The 16,839-nt window shown below is 54.5% G+C and overlaps 2 protein-coding genes across 4 annotated transcripts in view; both read right to left on the bottom strand.

Annotated features, from left to right (window-relative positions):
* The window catches only part of ACAP1 (ArfGAP with coiled-coil, ankyrin repeat and PH domains 1), a 14,544-nt gene extending 1,219 nt beyond the window's left edge, over positions 1-13,325 (bottom strand). The window contains exons 1-21 of the mRNA XM_015562522.1: positions 12,852-13,325; positions 12,268-12,325; positions 8,252-8,371; positions 7,948-8,001; positions 7,804-7,862; positions 7,405-7,588; positions 7,236-7,280; positions 7,029-7,124; positions 6,844-6,918; positions 6,401-6,510; positions 5,049-5,100; positions 4,853-4,953; positions 4,183-4,306; positions 3,876-4,087; positions 2,566-2,635; positions 2,347-2,441; positions 2,075-2,244; positions 1,315-1,487; positions 816-925; positions 625-735; positions 7-302 (exon numbers count right to left, since the gene is read on the bottom strand). Of these exons, the coding sequence (XP_015418008.1) occupies positions 7-302; positions 625-735; positions 816-925; positions 1,315-1,487; positions 2,075-2,244; positions 2,347-2,441; positions 2,566-2,635; positions 3,876-4,087; positions 4,183-4,306; positions 4,853-4,953; positions 5,049-5,100; positions 6,401-6,510; positions 6,844-6,918; positions 7,029-7,124; positions 7,236-7,280; positions 7,405-7,588; positions 7,804-7,862; positions 7,948-8,001; positions 8,252-8,371; positions 12,268-12,325; positions 12,852-12,904 (2,368 nt within the window). The 5' untranslated portion in view covers positions 12,905-13,325. The remainder of the gene's footprint in view (positions 1-6; positions 303-624; positions 736-815; positions 926-1,314; positions 1,488-2,074; positions 2,245-2,346; positions 2,442-2,565; positions 2,636-3,875; positions 4,088-4,182; positions 4,307-4,852; positions 4,954-5,048; positions 5,101-6,400; positions 6,511-6,843; positions 6,919-7,028; positions 7,125-7,235; positions 7,281-7,404; positions 7,589-7,803; positions 7,863-7,947; positions 8,002-8,251; positions 8,372-12,267; positions 12,326-12,851) is intronic.
* Positions 13,326-13,646: 321 nt separating this feature from the next.
* On the bottom strand, positions 13,647-16,833 carry LOC102772864 (protein phosphatase inhibitor 2). 3 transcript variants are annotated; one of them, XM_015562556.1, is made up of 8 exons: positions 16,396-16,833; positions 15,948-16,055; positions 15,739-15,801; positions 15,446-15,534; positions 15,094-15,342; positions 14,527-14,691; positions 14,299-14,396; positions 13,647-13,767 (listed from the first exon to the last, which is right to left on the bottom strand). In XM_015562556.1, the coding sequence occupies exons 1-7, from the start codon at positions 16,527-16,529 to the stop codon at positions 14,326-14,328; spliced, it is 879 nt and encodes a 292-aa protein (XP_015418042.1). In that variant the 5' UTR covers positions 16,530-16,833; the 3' UTR covers positions 13,647-13,767; positions 14,299-14,325. The 3 variants fall into 3 exon arrangements, with proteins under 3 accessions (XP_015418042.1, XP_006761763.2, XP_015418043.1); XM_006761700.2 differs by lacking the exon at positions 13,647-13,767 and having other exon boundaries at positions 14,305-14,435; positions 14,521-14,691; XM_015562557.1 differs by lacking the exon at positions 13,647-13,767 and having other exon boundaries at positions 14,305-14,435.
* Positions 16,834-16,839: the final 6 nt, after the last annotated feature.

Raw genomic sequence — 16,839 nt, 5'->3', positions numbered from 1 at the left:
GAAGGCTGGGCCCCCGGCTCCGGGGCGTGTGCTGGGGACGGTGAGGCGTCCCGGTAAGAGCGCGGCTGGAGGAAACACCTGAGCCAACAGGGCACAACTCCTGCCTTTTTTCTCTGTTGCGAGGCCTGGTGTGTCCCACACGCCCGGTCCAGATTTGTTGAATAACAGACGTAATCAGGGAGCTGGTCCCCAGGGGCCAGAAGCCCAGAGTTATGAGGAAGAGCCCGATGGGGCTGGCCGGGGGTACTGTACCTGCCTGGCCCTGGGCTGCCTCTGCCTCTCTCATCTTTGCCAACCGAAGCCTAAGGAGGAGAGAATTAAAGAATGAACGACGTCCTTCCCCCCACCCCCAACTCCCCATCCACTGAGCTGGGTTGTTTATTCATGTTTGCCCAGGGCCTAGTCCTTAAAAGACGCCTGACAGCAATGTTGACAAATAATGACTCTCGGGATGAGCTCCATGTCCGTGGACCTGCCCCCACCCTGGCTGCTCATTTCCCAATCAACACCTGGGAGCATCCCGTCTGCTGCCACTCCCCTCCCCAGGCATCTGTGGCATCGAGGTCTGGGACTTAGCCGCGCCCATGGGAAAGGTGCTGGTCCTGCCCCTTCAGGCATCCTCACAGGGTGACGATGTCGGCATTGGCTGTTTCCATGGCGATGGTCAGAGGGTCCCTGCCTTCAGAGTCCTGAGCTCCCAGGTCAGCTCCCCGTTTCAGGAACAGGCAGGCCAGTCTAGAGAGGAGAGCCAGGTTTAGCAGCAGCTCCGCCCGTCCGGAACCTTCCTCCCCAAGGCCACCATCGCTGTCTGCTACCCAGTGTGGCCAAGGATGGTTGCGTGGTGGAGTGGGCCCCGGCCGCGGCTGTCTGCCTGGTTCACGTTCGCCCCATTCTGGAGGAGAAACTCACAGGCCAGAAGAGAATTCTGCATTGAGAAGCAGAGAAAGGGAGAGAGGGTGGCATCTTTAGAGGCAGATTTACAGATTCATACGGTTCAGAGGGCAGGATATGGGATCAGGAGTTTAGGGGTACACCTAAGTGTCAGGCCCGGCTCTAGCTCTTTACATGTATCAATACATTACACCCACAGTACAGCCTGATGAGGGATGGGGTCCCTAGTTTACAGAGGTTCGTAACTGTACTGGTACATGGCGAGAGCCTGGACTCCAGCTCAGGTTGTTTACCTCCTAATCACTTAGCAACAGTCTTTATTGGTTATCACCCGCTATGAGGCGGGGGAGGGGTAAGAAAGTCAGGAGTAGGGAAGAAGAGAAGGTGACGTGGGGGGTGAGGGGAGGTTGGCTGGACCCTCACAGCAGCTGTGGCTTGGATCAGTGGCGTGGCGTTCTCCTGGCCCGTGTTGACCCAGTTGACATCAGCTCCATGGGCGAGGGCATCAGCCATGGTGGGGAGGGATGGAGGATGCCCAGCAGCTCGAAACAGCAGGGCCCCGGGGTGCAGGCTGCCCAGGTTATCCGAGGGTGGCTCTGTTTAGGGGGAATCAGCTTTGAGTCTGGGAAGAAAACCCTCAGCAAAGTCCCCTGATGCTGCAATGGGGTAGGTCACTGCTCAACTGTGGGGAGGCCTTCAAGATTCTGGGGATTGGTGGGAAGTGGAGGTGTATGTGAGTGTGTGTGTGTGTGTGTGTGGCGTCCCTCGGGCTAGAAAGCATCACCCACCTCTTCCTGTCCAACCACCCTGACTGGCTCGGATGTTGTGGGTGAGTTGACTCACTGAAGATTCGCCTCAACCCTCTTGGCTCCCTCTGCTCCAGCCAAACTCACACCTGCCTTCTCAGGCCTTTGGAGACCCTCGCTCATCCTCCCTGCTGACTTTCCTCACGCGGTTAACTCCCTTACATAGCCCTCCCTGCCTACTCCCAGCCCTATGCTCCTTCCTATTCTTCACTATAAGCCCTAGCCCTCTGACCTTCTAAAACCAGTGCTGATGTGGTCCGGCTCCTCCGCACTCACAAAGGGAAGGCCTGGGCCTAGAACTCTGGACCTCCCGACCAGGTGTGGCCCAGTGCTGAGCACACAGCAGGTGCTCAATGATTGCCCAACCAACCCTATACCTGACTTGGATCTGTAGCCCCCTGGCTGGGGCTTAAGGGAAGGCTTTGGGGGCACAGGAGGCTGCCCCCTCGGAGGCCCCCGGCCACCTCTTCGCCCTCGGATCTCAGGAAGCTTGGTCAGGAACTTCTTCTCCACGTATTTGGCATGAATCCAGGCCTCTTTCTCCTGCCTGAAGGGGTGAGGAGGAGGAGGAGACAGTCTTCCCTCCTCTCGTTCCAGACCCTCCACCCTCCCTGCAAAGAGGGCAGCCAGCCCCTCCCGCCAGCCTCACCGGGAGCAGCTGGGCCCTGGCTTCTTCACGGCCATGGCCTCCACACGGGCCTCGTAGATCTGGTTGATGACGACGTTTCCCAGCTCGCACATAAGCTTCAGGTGCCGAGGCAGAGACAGACGATCAGGTAGGGAGCGGGGAGAGTCTGAGCCCTCGGGCTGTACAGCCCTGCCCTCAACCCATCCAGCCCCCACACTCCTCGTAACACCCCCAAATCACCTTCACTAGTTCCGGCTCCCATGAGTCAAGTGTCAGAGACCGGACTTTGGAGAAATGAACTCCCAGGCTCCTGGAGGGCCAGAGTGGAAGTCAGGCCCTATGTGGGGCAGCCGCTGAGGGAGCAACTGCGGATCCTAAAAGGACTTGGAGACAAGGTCTTGCATGGGGGGCCATGCAGAGGCCCTAGGCCAGGAGGCAGCAGGGCAGCTGGGGTCCTGCAGCCTTGAGCTGCATCTGGCAGGATCCTGCCTATTCACATCCTCTCTTCTCACTTCTCCTACATTTCATTTTAAGGGCCTCATCCTCTCTATCCACCTCCCTTCACTCTTGGCGCTTTGGCCTAGACCAGTGGTCGGCAAACTCATTAGTCAACAGAGCCAAATATCAATAGTACGACGATTGAAATTTCTTTTGAGAGCCAAATTTTTTAAACTTAAACTATATAGGTAGGTACATTATTAACTTAATTAGGGTACTCCTAAGCTGGCCTTTGCTAAAAACATCCTCAATCTGAAGGGTCGACCTCAGCGAATTACCCCCACTTTCTTCTAATGCCACTTCTTCAAAATAGACTCACCCAGGCCGAAAACTGACTTCTGCGCATGGGCCATGAAATTTCAATCGCACTGTACGTGTGCACCCTGAAACTATATAGGTAGGTGCATTGTTATTATCTTAATTAGGGTACTCTTAAGCTGGCCTTTGCTAAAAACGTCCTCAATCTGAGGGGTCGACCTCAGCGAATGTACCCCCACTTCTTCTAACACCACTTCTTCAAAACAGACTCGCCCGGGCCGAAAAACGACTTCTGCGCATAGGCCACGAAGTTTCAATCACACTGTACGTGTGCGCCGCACGTGGTATTTTGTGGAAGAGCCACACTCAAGGGGCCAAAGAGCCACATGAGAGCCGCAGTTTGCTGACCACAGGCCTAGACAACTCTTTCTTGCCATCCTTCTACCAGACTGACTCGGGGTGAGGGCTGTAAAGACTTGCTAAGGCTTCACACCTCTTCTCTCTCTGCTCTTCACTGGCTCACCCATCCGCAGCAGTCCCAACCCCACACCTCCTCCAGTCAAACCAATAAACTACGGTGGGTCCCCTGTCGCTGGCTAGACTGAGAGGCTGGGCCCCCCTGGATCCACCTGGTGCCCCACAGGCTCAGCCCAGGCTTGTGCCCAGTGACAGCCAGAATCTAAGAGAGGAAGCCAGGGCAGGGTGAGGAAGGAAGAGCCTTGTGATGGGTTCTATCTTGGTTCCCCCGGCAGCCAGAAGGAAGGGGGCCCGTGCTTGGGGCTTGGGGGAGTGACCTGTGGATGCCGGAGCACTGAATGCAGAGAGTGACACCAAGGTTGATGCTGGCCCATTCAGGGGCTGGTTCCCGGCAGTCGCAACACTGGGCATTGCCATCCACACTCTGCACCTGGGCTGCCACATGCCCCGCTCCGCCAGGCTCCCTTCCCCTGGTCGTCCTGCCAGGGCCCAGTGTGGCAGCAGATCCCATGACCAGGTGTCCTGAGCCCTGGGGCAGATGGGAAGAAAGAGTGACCACGGGGTCAGGGAAGGGATGTCCCATCTCCCTGGGCAACCTGGCCCCGGACCCCCACGTTAAGGTACCTGGCCTGAACCCCGGGGGCTGTCATCAAGGCGAGACTGGCTGAAGGCCGTGGCAATGCTGCTCTGCACAGCACTGACCCACAGCTGTAGGAGGCGCTCTGAGTCAGCCTGCAGGAAGCAGGACCTGGGCAGGAAAGGGGACGGAGAGCAAGGAGGGGTCTGAGGCCTGGAGAGCATGTGGCAGATGGGCAGGCTGACATTCAGCTAGTCTTCAGCTGGTACCAATCAGACGGAAATATTTCTGCACCAATAGGTTATGTCCTTTTCAATATCCCCCATCACCCTATACCCTTCCCCCAGGCTGCCCCACAATCCAGCCACCAAAGGGTTAACGCCTGGGGCTGCATGGGACCTCCAGCCTCTGCTCCAGGGGAGCCTGGGTGATGGGCCCTACCTTTCCAGCTGGTTAAGATTTAGAGCTTTTAGAGCAGCCATGGGCAAACTACAGCCCACGGGCCCATTTGAAATGAATAGAACTAAAAAAAAAAAAAAAAAGCCCGTACCCTTTTATGTAATGATGTTTCCTTTGAATTTATATTAGTTCACACAAACCCTCCATCCATGCTTTTGTTCCGGCCCTCCAGTCCAGTTTAAGAACCCATTGTGGCCCTCGAGTCAAAAAGTTTGCCCACCCCTGTTTTAGAGCATCACCTCTGGGGGCTCTACTCACTTGCTAGGAGACACCACCTCGAAGCAGAACCGCCTTTCGGAGTCGGGGCAGAGCTTCACTGTGCAGAGACGAAGGTCGTCAACCACCACAGTCACGGGGTCCTGGCCGGGGAAGGTGAGAATGGGCAGATGTCCAGCCAGCGGAAGCCAGGGCTGAGTCTCCCTGGGCCCAGGCCTCCCGCACCCGGGCTACCCACCTTGTACTTCTTCTGATAAACCAGTTGGTTGCTCTGAATAGTAAACCAGCGTCTGCAGGAGGGGAGGGTAGAGTTGGGACGTGGGCAGCATTGGGATGAGGCTGGGACAGGGACAGCAGAGGCTGTGTCCTTTGCCCCATAGGATCTTGCCGATAGGAGGCCTGGGCTGACTGTCCCAGATGTTCCAGAGGGTGGGACGGTTGCGTAGACTGTCTAAGGGGCACCCATCACATCGTGGACAACCGGATTTGATATATTAATGAAGTCATCTTTACAGCAGATGACAGTAAGATGCCTTTTCTAACAAAAGAAGTCTATTGCTACAGTTGTTGTTGTTGATAGATGGCAGTTTCTTGGGGAAAGGGCTCGGTGTCTGGGGGAAGAAGCCCCTATAGGATCTGATGTGCACACAGACCCCACATGGGCTAGCAGTGGCCCTCGAAGGGGAAGGAGTCGAGTCAGAGCAGATCACCATCCTGTTCTGCACCCTGCAGTGGCTCCCCATTTCCCTCAGAGTTGAGCCCAAGTCCCTAGAGAAGCCGACAGGCCCTGGCATAATTTACATCCCTATTAATTCCACGTCGTCTCCTTCCTTCCTCCTTCCTTCCTCTCATCACACCGATGGCCTCCTCTCTGTTCCTCCCACACGCCAGGTTTCTCAGGGCCTCGGTGCTGGCTCCCTCTCCTGCCTAGAACGTTCTTCCCCCAGAAGTCCTCAAGTCTCCACTCAGAGGTCACCTTCTCACGAGGCCTACGCTGACCATTCTCCCTTCCAAGTACTAACCAGGCCCGACCCTGCTTAGCTTCCGAGATCAGACGAGATCGGGCGCGTTCAGGGTGGTATGGCCGTAGACAACGCTGACCATTCTATTAAAACCACAACCCTCCCTCAGCTATCCACATCCCTTACTTCATAATGTCTCTCCTCTGCCACTCTTACCTTCTAACATAATAGATATGAATATAACAGCTCCTAGTTATTGTGTCATTGTCTGTCTTTGCTGATGGGATAGAAACTTTCTGAAGGCAGGGGTTTTTGTCTTTTTCCTTGCTGTGCTTAACACACTACAACCACTCAATATTGAATGGGCCTGGCCAGTGTGGCTCAGTGGTTGAGCATCCATCTCTGAACCAGGAGGTCGCAATTTGATTCCTGGTCAGGGCACAAGCCCGGGTTGTGGGCTCAATCCCTAGTGTGGGGAGTGCAGGAGGCAGCCAATCAGTGATTCTCTCTCATCATTGATGTTTCTGTCTCTCTCCCCGCTCCCTTCCGCTCTGAAATCAATTTTAAACATTGAAAAAAAACTGTAATCCCAGATGGGTTTGGCTGATTGGGAGTGTCCTCTCCTCACCTGCTCCAGGTCTTAAATGCGTTGCTGGCCCTTTTGAAGAGATGTCCTTCCATGACCAGGCCACCAGGCCCCTCCTTGAGGCTTGGCTCTGGCTCCTCCCCACCCAGCTCCTGAGGGCACAGAAAGGTCAACAGGCAACTTTGTGAGCAGAGAGCAAGGCCCAATGCCCATCTACCTCCCTCCAGCAGTCCCAGCCCTCACCTATTTGTTTATATATGTATTTATTTATTTTTATTATTGACTTCAGCGAGAGGAAGGGAGAGGCAGATAGAAACATCAATGATGAGAGAGACTCAGATTGGCTGCCTCTTACACGCCCCCTACTGGGAATAGAGCCCAAAACTTGGGCATGTGTCTGCCCTGACTAGGAATAGAACCATGATCTCTTTGTTCATGGATCGACGCTCAACCACTGAGCCACACCGCCTGGGCCCAGCCCTCACCTTTTGTTTCAGCAGCACATGTCTTTGCTCCATGTCCCTCTTCTGTCGAGCTGAATTCAAAACCAGCTGGTGCAACTGGGTATAGAAGGGGCACGTCAGGTGGCCTGAGCCTCTCCCAAGCAGGCCAGGGAAGTCATCTTAGAGCCCACAATCCCATCCCATCTGCCTGTTCCATGGGGCCCTACCTGGGCACCCAGCTCCTTGCGATACTGGGCCAGCCGGCTCAGCTCCTCGTGGCCCTGCTGGAAATGTGTAGCCTGGGCTTCCACCAAACGCAGCGCCTGGGGTCAAAGTGGGGAGGGGGCAGGGCTGAGGAAGGACCCCTCAGTATTTCCCTCTTCCCTCCTGTTCTCCATCAGCAGGCTCCTCCCCACCTTGCCCTTGCAACTCACAAATTCCATGATGTCAAACTTCCTCTTGTCCTCAATCACATTGATCTGAGGGCCCAAAAAACACGTCAGGTCAGTCTTGAAAAGACAGGGCGCCCTCCCAATGCACCCCAGGGACTCTCTAGCCTTCAGGTGGCTGAGGCCCTGGTACTCCAAGAGGGCGGACAGGCACCTGCAGGGCATAATCCAGTGCCCGTCCCCGGTACCCGGCTCGAGCAGTCTTCAAAGCAGCTCCTGCCTCTTCTGCCTCCTGGGCCCGGCGCCTGGGGACCTCCGCATTGTGGGTGAGAGCTGTCTCCAGGCTCTCGGCACCTCGCCAGAAATCCCGGCGAGCCTCTCGGAAACCCCGGAGACCTCTGGGGTGGGGGATACAAGGCCTCACAGACACGTCCACCTGCCCCCGCGGAGAAGTCCCCAGGGCAGGCCCACTCATAGCTGTCAGTCAGAGCTCCAAGGGGGTTCTTGGGATGGGGGGTAGCAAGCGGGTCCCCAGGAACCCTCAGTCTCCGCCTCATTCAGGGCGGCTGCTGTGGGAATGGGCTGGAGGACTGGTTTCCCTCCCAACACTCACTCTTTGACCAAGGCTTGGATTTGCTGCTGCAGCGTGTGCTGGGTGGCATCTAGAAGCTCCTGAGGGGAAGCGGAAATTGGAAGGTAAAGGTCAGGGCTACAGACCACCCTGCTCTCCCCACCTGCCCTACTTACCCCCACTCACCGCATGGCTGTCCAGCTTGTGGCTCAGGCTCTCGGTGAATTTGTCCAGACACTCCTAGGCAAGAAGAGGCAGAGAGAGAGAGAGAGAGAGAGAGAGAGAGAGAGAGAGAGAAGCAGGCATGGGGGTGAGGGTAGGGTCGGGCCCTTACCCTTCCATTTTTAGACCAGCCTAATGGCTGTCTCAGGTGGCAGCACCAGCCCTGCTCTGGCCTGGGACCTGCAGACCCCAGACCACCCCTCCCCCAGCTTCCACAGGATCGCTCATCTCGGACCCCATCCCACTCTGGTTCGAGCCCTACACATACCGCCATCATGGGCTCTGGGGGGCCCAGGTGGGCCAGGTCACAAATGCCGGCAATGAAGGCGCGGCCAGCCGCAACGTAATGGCGCCCGCTTTCCAGGAGGCCATTGCCCAGCTTGAGGAGCTAGGGAGCAACAGGGCAAAAGGGAGTCGTGCCATGCGCCACCAGAGGAAGGGGCAACCCCCACTCCTGGCACCTTCCTCTCCCCTTCGCCTGGGCTGAGACCCTCCCTCACAACCGTGCCTAAACGTCTCTGTCGCCCAGTCCAGCTCTCACAGTTCCTAACACAGGCCTGGTGCTTTCTCATCTCTGTTGCTTTGCTCCCACTGCTCTGTGCCTGGAACAAAACTCCTCCCAGCCGGTCACCAAAGCCATTGTCAGCTTCACCTCCAAAATGTCTCTCCGCAACTGCCTGGATTCAGAGCCCCCCAGAAACTCCATCCTCAGGCACTGCCTGGCTCACGGGGTGAACGCTCTACCTAATCGGCGTGGATTCCACAGCAGTGGCTCCCACCCTGTTCTTGGCCAGGCCCCACCCAAGCATCTCTAAAATCCTGATGCCCCCCACCCCACATGTAATTCTTCTTATTCAAAAATTGAACTCCTATTCCCCACATGGAGGAAGCCTAAAAGGCCATTAACTTCGTCTAAACAAGCTCCCAAAGAACATGGCATCCACGAAAGAGAAAAATAAAAGAATGAAAGGACAGTTGAAGTACTGCTGAAGAATCACTAAGAAATTGTTAAAATAATAATAATATAAAGCGATAGGAAAAAAACAGCAAATAAAGTTTCAAAACATATAATAGAGAATGAAATGCATAAGTATGTCACCATATATATTTATAGAACCACAAGAAATGCCAAAATTTCATTGTTAATAACTCATTCTCGAATTGCCCCCCTTAAAAATCAAATTGCCCCCCCCCCCGGGACATGTGCCCCACATTGGGAACCACTGCTCTGCAGCACTGTCTGGACTTGTCCCATTCTATGCTTATCGAACATTCCCTCATAAATAGAAATTGATCAGTCGGCCAGCCAGAGGGTCAGGACGAAGATGGCATGCTAGGGGGCTCCTAAGGCCCCTCTCTCTGGTCCCATTGACAAACAAGGAGGCTTGATAAACAAGACGACAAGAGATGAGCCCAAGGAGGGTCTCACTAGGCGAGCCATGTAGCCGAGTCTGAAGCCAAAGTGAGGTCTCCTGACCCTGGGCCTTGTTCCCTGCGGGAGCTGCACTGGCCCTGAGGTGACACCACTTGGCTCTGGCCTGAGTCACTGTATCTGGGACAAAGCAAGTGACTGCGGAGCCTGTCAACTCTTCCCAGTGAGCTTTTTTTCTTTATTGATTAAGATATTATATACTAGTATGTGTCCTTATCTCCCATTGCCCCCTCCCTGCCCCCAACTCATGCCCTCACCCCCCTGGTGTCTGTGTCCATTGGTTAGGCTTATATGCATGCATACAAAGCCTTTGGTTGATCTCCCAGTGAACTTTTGGTGAACTGGAAGACACTTTTTTTTTCTTTTTTTTTTTTTATTGCTTAAAGTATTACAAAGAGTATTACATATGTCTCCTTTTTTTTTTCCCCCTGCCCTTGACAATCCCCTGGCCTCCCCTACCCCCCAGTGTCTAAAAATATGAAACGCTTCACGAATTTGCGTGTCATCCTTGCGCAGGGGCCATGCTAATCTTCTCTGTATCGTTCCAATTTTAGTATATGTGCTGCCGAAGTGAGCACTGGAAGACACTTTTTAGAGCTAGCGAAGGCCTCAGGGAAATGTAGCTTAAGATGGCTAGCAGGATCAGTAATGGTCAGGAAACTGGTCATGATCAAACCTTATCAGATGTCCCCATGGGGTGTCTGTGACAAGCGACAAAAACCCATTGTGTGGAGCTGGGGGACTGAGTGTTCAGTTTTTTTCCTTATCTGCCCCTCTCCCTCATATATTTGAGTAAGAAACTTTCGTAAGACTGAACTAGTGACAAATGGGTACATCCATTCAATAGAATGGTACACAGCAATGCAAAGGAATAAACTATTCATAGATGAACTATTGATAATGAACTACTGGTACTACTGATACACAACAACTTGAATAAACTTCAAGGACATTATTCTAAGTGGCTGAAAAAAAGTCAATCTTAAAAGGTCACATAAGGTATGATTCCACTGATATAACATTCTAGAAATGACAAAAGTCTAGAGACAGAGGCCAGATGAGTGGTCATGGATTAGAGAAGGGGGCAGGGAGGTATCATTACAAAGCTTAATACAAAAGAGTTCCCTTGTGGTGATAGGAGTTTTGTATTTTGTGTGTGATGCTGGTTATAAGAATCTATACAGAGGGGAGGATAGGGGGGAATAATAGGAGATATCTGTAATATTATCAATAATAAAAAATATATTGAAAAAAAGAATCTATACACATGATAGAGTGTCATTGAATTATACACAAAGTTTTTTTTAAGAGTATATGCAAAACAGGTGAAATCCATGTAAGACCTGTAGACAGTTCATTGCAATTTCCTGGTTTGGGCAGTACACCACAGTTAGTACACCATAGTTATGTAAGATGCCGCCACTGGGGGCAGCTGGGTGATGGGTTTGTGGGACTTCCCTGTACTGTTTTTGGAACTTCTTGTGAATGTATCGTTTACTCAAATAAAAGGTTTCACTTTAAACTATATGTATATTATATTAGTTGGTCATCCACTAACTTTCAGGCCCTGGTAGAGGCACTGGTGACTGAGCAAAAACAAAACATAAAGGTCCCTCAGGACACTTAGATTCCAGTGAAGAAAAGGAAAAAGAAATCAGCAAAAATAGCATGACAGACACATGCCAGGGTGACCCCCAGTGATTCCCACCCTGGCATGATCTCTACCCCGTGAGTGTGAGAGAGCCCTGGGACTTGCTTCTAACCGGTAGGCTATGGCGAACACGATGGGACGGCACTCCCGTGATTAGGTTACACCACATGGCGAGGTGATGGGCTCGCCCCTAGGGGTAATATAAGTTGGCACTATCTTGCCAGCTCACACAAGGGAGACTCGCCTGCTGGCCTTGAAGAAATGAGCTGCTAGGAAGTAAGCTGCCTGTGGACAGGGCCACACAGACGGGGACTTGGTGGCTCCTAGGACTGGAGGGCCTCAGTCCCCAACCTGCGAGCTTGGAAGAAAAGCCCGAGCCTCAGAAGAGACTGCAGTCTGCGAGACCCTGCTCAGAGGATCAGCTGAGCTTCCTGACTCTTGATCCACCAAAACTATGATAAAAGACATGTATTAAAGTCACTAAATTTGGCCCTAACCGGTTTGGCTCAGTGGATAGAGCGTCGGCCTGCGGACTGAAGGGTCCCAGGTTCGATTCCGGTCAAGGGCATCTACCTGGGTTGTGAGCACATCCCCAGTAGGGGGTGTGCAGGAGGCAGCTGATCAATGTTTCTCTCTCATTGATGTTTCTAACTCTCTGTCCCTCTTCCTTCCTCTCCGTAAAAAATCAATAAAAATATATTTTAAAAAAAGTTACTAAATTTGTAACAATTGATTATACAGCAGCAGAAACCTAAAACAGCCGGGAAATACATAATGTGAGATTGAGCTAAATGCTATAGAGAAAAACAAAGCCACTCAGAGGACGGGAGTATATGTACTTGTACCTGCACATGCATGAGCTGTTCTATAGAGGTGGCCAGGGAAGGCCTTCCTGTAATGTGTTTGAGTGTTTCGCTGGTTTGTCCTCCAGTCCGTCTGCGGGCTCCGAGGCAGAGAGTCTTGCTCTACCCAACAGCCCGGGGCTGGTATAATGCAGGGCTCAAGAGCGGACAGGGTAAGTCCACAAGTGAGACTTTTTTCCCCAAGATCCCGAGCTCCTTGAGGGTATAGCACTACCTTTTTGCTTCTCTATTGCCCCTAAATATCTATCCCACACGACTGGCACTCAATAATCCCTGGGACTCATTCTCTGTTCTTCCTGGTCCCACCCTCTTCATTTTAAAATCGGGCCCTGAGTCACCTTTTCCAGTCGGGTCTCCAGTTCCGACACTTCAGCTTCCACCAGCTCAACAGAGGCCCTGGGAAAGGAGGGATGGTGTCAGGGGAACAGAGCTTGGGTCCGTGTAGTCTGTCCACCTTGGCAAGGCCAGGTCAGGGGTTGGGGTTAGAGAGTGGAGGGTGCAGACAGAAAGAGCTGGCGGGTTAAGAAGGCCCACCAACCAGCCCTCTTTAGCTTGCTCACGCCACAGTGTAGGAGCTACTATGGCCCAGGCCAGAGCAGGAAGGGTAGAAGGAGGGTGGATGTGGTAAGGGCAGGAAGTTGCTAACCGCCCACAGCAGGTGCTGGGGGAGGGGCAGGGGTCCCAGTGAGAGGAAGGATGATGGAATGCCAGCTCCGGGGGTGAGAGACCTCTGGGTTTGGTAGCAGAGGTACTGCTTTGGCCCACACGCTTGATCTTGTCCCTTTCAGACCTATTCCCTGCTAGGACATCTGGCCTGGGGAAGGGTGTGTGTGCGTGCGCGTGCGTGTGTGTGTGTGTGTGTGTGTGTCTAGGGGGGTGTCGGGCTGCCCCTCCTCTACCCCCCAGACCTGTGCACACTTACCGGAAGCGGGGTGAGTCCTTAAGACACTCCTCGAAATCCAGTTTGACTGTCATCTCAGCTTGATCACTTCAGGCCAAGGGATCCTGGGGCCAGGCGGGTGGGGATGCAAGTGGAGGCACTCCCTGCCCCCAGAGGGGCCTGGATGAGGAAGGGGAAAAGCGTTCTCTCCTGGGTAGAGCCTGGGAGGGGTGATAATTCGTTCCCCAAGGGGAAGGGGTGTCCTAGGAGGAGCTCTCACCCCACACTTCCAGGCAGTGCTGGGAGGGGCAGAGGCGGGGCCTGGGCTGAGGAGAGGGGCCTGAGATCAGAGAAGCCACAGCCCCGCCCTCAGAGATATGCTGTCACCTTCCTACTGGGTCAGGTCTCTGCTCTCTTCTTTAGTGGCTGAGTTTTGAGAGCCCGGCAGATACAGGTTCAAATCTTTTGGTCGCTTACAGGGTGCATGACCTCGAGCAAGCTCTCTGATTCCTCAGTCTCCTCACCTGGAAGATGGGCATGGCAACCCCTGCCTCCAGGGTCGTTGTAAGAATTAAAGATGATACTCGTGAATTTATGTCGACTGAAGCACACCAATCACTGTCGTCCTGCTGCAGCTGGGCCTTCTCAGACTCCCAAGACCTTCTGGACCCCAGTCCCCCGACTGCTCCGAGCTTTCTTCTTGGCTCTGGCTGCTCATGGTGGTTTCCTGTGTGTGAATTTCCCTCCCTCCTCTCCTCTCGTCAGTGACTGAGCAGGTCCGCCTGGGCCCCCAATTCACAGCACCGAGACTGCTGCTGCTCTTCTTCCCTTTATTATCCACCCCTTGGGTGGTGAGGGCAGGGGAAGGCTGCCCCCCGCCCCGCCCCGTCTCCAGCTGGCTACATTTTCTATTGTGTGGCTTCCCCCGCCTGAGTCCATCAAAGCCGAAGGGATGCATCTGGAGAGAGGAGGGTTGGGTGAGTGGTTTTCTTACAGCAGATCTGGCTCCTGTGACCCCTCCGGCTCCCTAGAACCTACCTGAGCCCCTCTCCCGCCCTGGCCAGCGCAGGCAGCCACTGCCCTGCCCAGGCTCATATCTGCGCTCCTTTTGGTTTGAGGAGTTGGGGTTGCTTCTAGTTTTCCTCTCTGAGTTTTGTGGGCTTGGGCAGTTCAGCCCCTTGGATGCCAGACCCTGACGGTCGCCAGACACTGCTTGGGACCCACTTCTTTGGAAAACAGGGAAGTACCCGGAGTGGGGTAGGTGGCAGAGAGAAGTGGGGAGGAGGCTTGGGCCCAGCAGATGGTGTCAAGCTGGAGGGGGTCCCAACCACTTGTGGTTGTCCCTGGTTCCTCTCTGTACAATGTGGGCCTTGCACACGGGGATGGTTAGGGCCTTAGCACCTGTTGCAGATCTACTGGCCTAAAGGGAGTGGGGGGTTGGGGGATGGGAGCTTGCCAAGAGCCAGGCCCAGTGGCATGGTATCCTCACCAGGCTGTAATGGTGTCCCTGTCACTGTCAGGGAGTTCTCGATGGCCTGTGATCCCGAAGGGCGCTTCCTCTGTGGTCCAGCGAGCGGACCTCAGTTCCTATGGAATTCTCACTCGCCTAGCGCAAGCTTGTAGAACCTGGAAGCATCCCCGGATCAGGGTTGCGGCACCCATCAGTCTGTTAGTTCGCAGTCCTCCCGCCCCCAGGCTGACCCGGACCCACTGTCACTGTCACTGTCCTGCTGCTCATCTTCCGTGTCCTCCTCCAGCTCCGGGTGCGAACAGCACCTCAGGTACCTTCCTTTGCTATAATACTCCTTTCGCTGCAGGTCAGCCGCCTTGTCCGACACGACGATGGCCGGAGCTGGGGTCTGATTTCTGAAGGTAGAGGCATCTGAGGAGTCACCCACATTCACCTGAGTCTTACGGCCATCGAGGGGATCCAGGCCCCTAGGTGTCCACTGTGACCCTCCCACCACCAGAGGGGAGGAGCTCAAGCCCCAGGTTCTCCTCTCACCTCTATACCTCCTTCTATTTTAGAAAAACGTTAGTGACCTTTCCATCCCCCACAGGTCTCTTGGGTTTTCTGTTCTTCCTCATCAGCCAGACTTTCCTGGGGACTATCCTGGCAGGGACTTACCTCACTGCTCCTCTGTCTCCCCTAGGGTCACCTCCCAGCATTACCCCCGTCCCCCCCCTCAGGCAGCAGGGCCCTTGGCCAATCCACGCACACGGAGGAAGAAGGCTCTGGACTACAATTCCCTTGAGTCCCAGGAGCCCCACCACAGCTACTAACCCTCAGCTTCTTGGATGTGGTTCCTGGTCACCAGGCCAATCTTGTCTTTGACTCCTCTGGCCAGTCCCCCTGCCCGGCCTCTCTCCACAGGCCTGGACTCTGGGCCCAGCATCACACCTTGGCCACCACTGCCCAAACTTTCACTACCCCCGCTGCTCTTCTTATTACCCGAGGGCTGGTTTTTCTGAGCTTTGAGGAACTTCCCTTCATTGTAGTGTGTCTTGCGGTGCCTCTCAAAACCACTGGAGTCTGTGGGCCAGTTTAAGAGCTCAGCTTTCCGGCCGTGCTCTCGCTCAAGGCTCACTCCGCCTCCCCTTTCCATGCAGTCCCCACCCCTCATCTCTCATCTCACATGTTTTGGAAAAGTTGTCTGAAGACCCTGAGCTTCTGTTATCAGGGTGTTGAAGGACCTTGGGGTAGAAATTGTCCATTGTTGCAAACCTGAAGGGGAGGGAATCTAGTTGGGAGCCCTGAAGTGAAAAGACAATGGGGGCAGCTGGTTGACTCCCCACCTTTGCCTTGGCTAGATGAGAAAGGTAGTACCTCCCATTTAGGGGGCCAAAAAGCAAACTGGCTCAGATCCCAGAGCTCGGGAGTGGAAGGAGGAAGACACCCATCCCTACTGATCTCTGGCAGCACTCTCACCTTTCCCTCAGCGCCTCCGGAGTCACCATGAGGGAGGACTCATCACTGGCCTGTGGGGACAGCCTGCAGAGGAGGGAGGGCGCAGGGCAGAGAGGAGGGTATCCGGTAGCATCCAGTCCCTGAGGCCTCTCTGCCTTCTCCGCCCCCTCCCCTCCCCTCCCCTCCTTTGATTAGGTAAGAGTGTGGGCTGAAGGATTAGGGCTGTGCACCTGTGGTAGGGAGTGCTAGGCTCATCCACCTTCATAAATCCGTAGTCCTTGTCAGCAGGGTGGTAAGTAGTCATGATATTCATTTCATCCCAGTGTTGAGACTTTTTCCTGCAGTCGGGGAACGACACAAAAAAGGGGTAGGAAACCTAGTGACCTCCTCCTCACAGTCCTCCCTAATTCTTTGAGTCATTCAGAAACTCCTTCTACCCCCTTGCCGTTCCGGAGAAGCAGGAGGCTAGGGATGAGGGTCACACCTAAGGACAATCACGTGCTCTGCAGCGAGAGTCCCTGCTGCTCTCCCAAAGGCTTGGAACCTCACATTTTCCACTCCATTGCCCTCACAGCTAGTTCCCAGGACTCCGCCCCTTCCCTCCTGGCCCCGCCCCCTCCAGGGTCCTAACCTCCCTCCCTGCTCCGTGCTGTCTGCGAACGAAGCTGGGCTCCTCACCTGTCCGCACTGGGGGGTTTCTGTATCAAGGTGTGGTTGCTGGTTTTTAGGATGTTATGGGGCAGATCCTTATAGGGCTTGTGGGCGTGCAAAGAAGTTGAACCGGAACGCGGACTGCATTCCGAGTTGTGCATCCCAGACCCCTTGGACCCAAAGTCAGACGTCCCGGCTGCACAGGTTCCAGGAATGGGGGCGTTAAATCCGCCAGGGTATGTGCCAGACGCAAGGCTGTGGCCCACAACCTCCCCAGGAGGCTGCTTGGGCCTGGAACCAGGAGCCGCTACCACTCCGGAGCGAAGGCTAGAAACCAGGCCTCTAATGACTGTTCCGGGGCGGCCAGACCCTTGCGGCGCGACGACTCCGGAGGGCAGCCCGGAGCCTGCCGCGACTCCTGTGATGCCTCCTGGCACTTCCCTGGTGGCCCCGCCAGGGGCTTCCTGGGTG

Source organism: Myotis davidii, unplaced genomic scaffold (genome assembly GCF_000327345.1).
Source record: "Myotis davidii unplaced genomic scaffold, ASM32734v1 scaffold37, whole genome shotgun sequence".
Lineage (NCBI taxonomy): Eukaryota > Metazoa > Chordata > Mammalia > Chiroptera > Vespertilionidae > Myotis > Myotis davidii.
This window is presented reverse-complemented; position numbering and strand designations above follow the sequence as displayed.

Coding starts and splice junctions, on each gene's coding strand:
- LOC102772864 (XM_015562556.1), bottom strand. CDS start 16,529: ATGCACAACTCGGAATGCAGTCCGCGTTCCGGTTCAACTTCTTTGCAC. Junction 15,802..15,947: donor CCTAGCACTCCCTACCACAG/GTGCACAGCCCT, acceptor CCTCCTCTGCAG/GCTGTCCCCACAGGCCAGTG. Junction 15,535..15,738: donor CCGGAGGCGCTGAGGGAAAG/GTGAGAGTGCTG, acceptor CCTCCCCTTCAG/GTTTGCAACAATGGACAATT.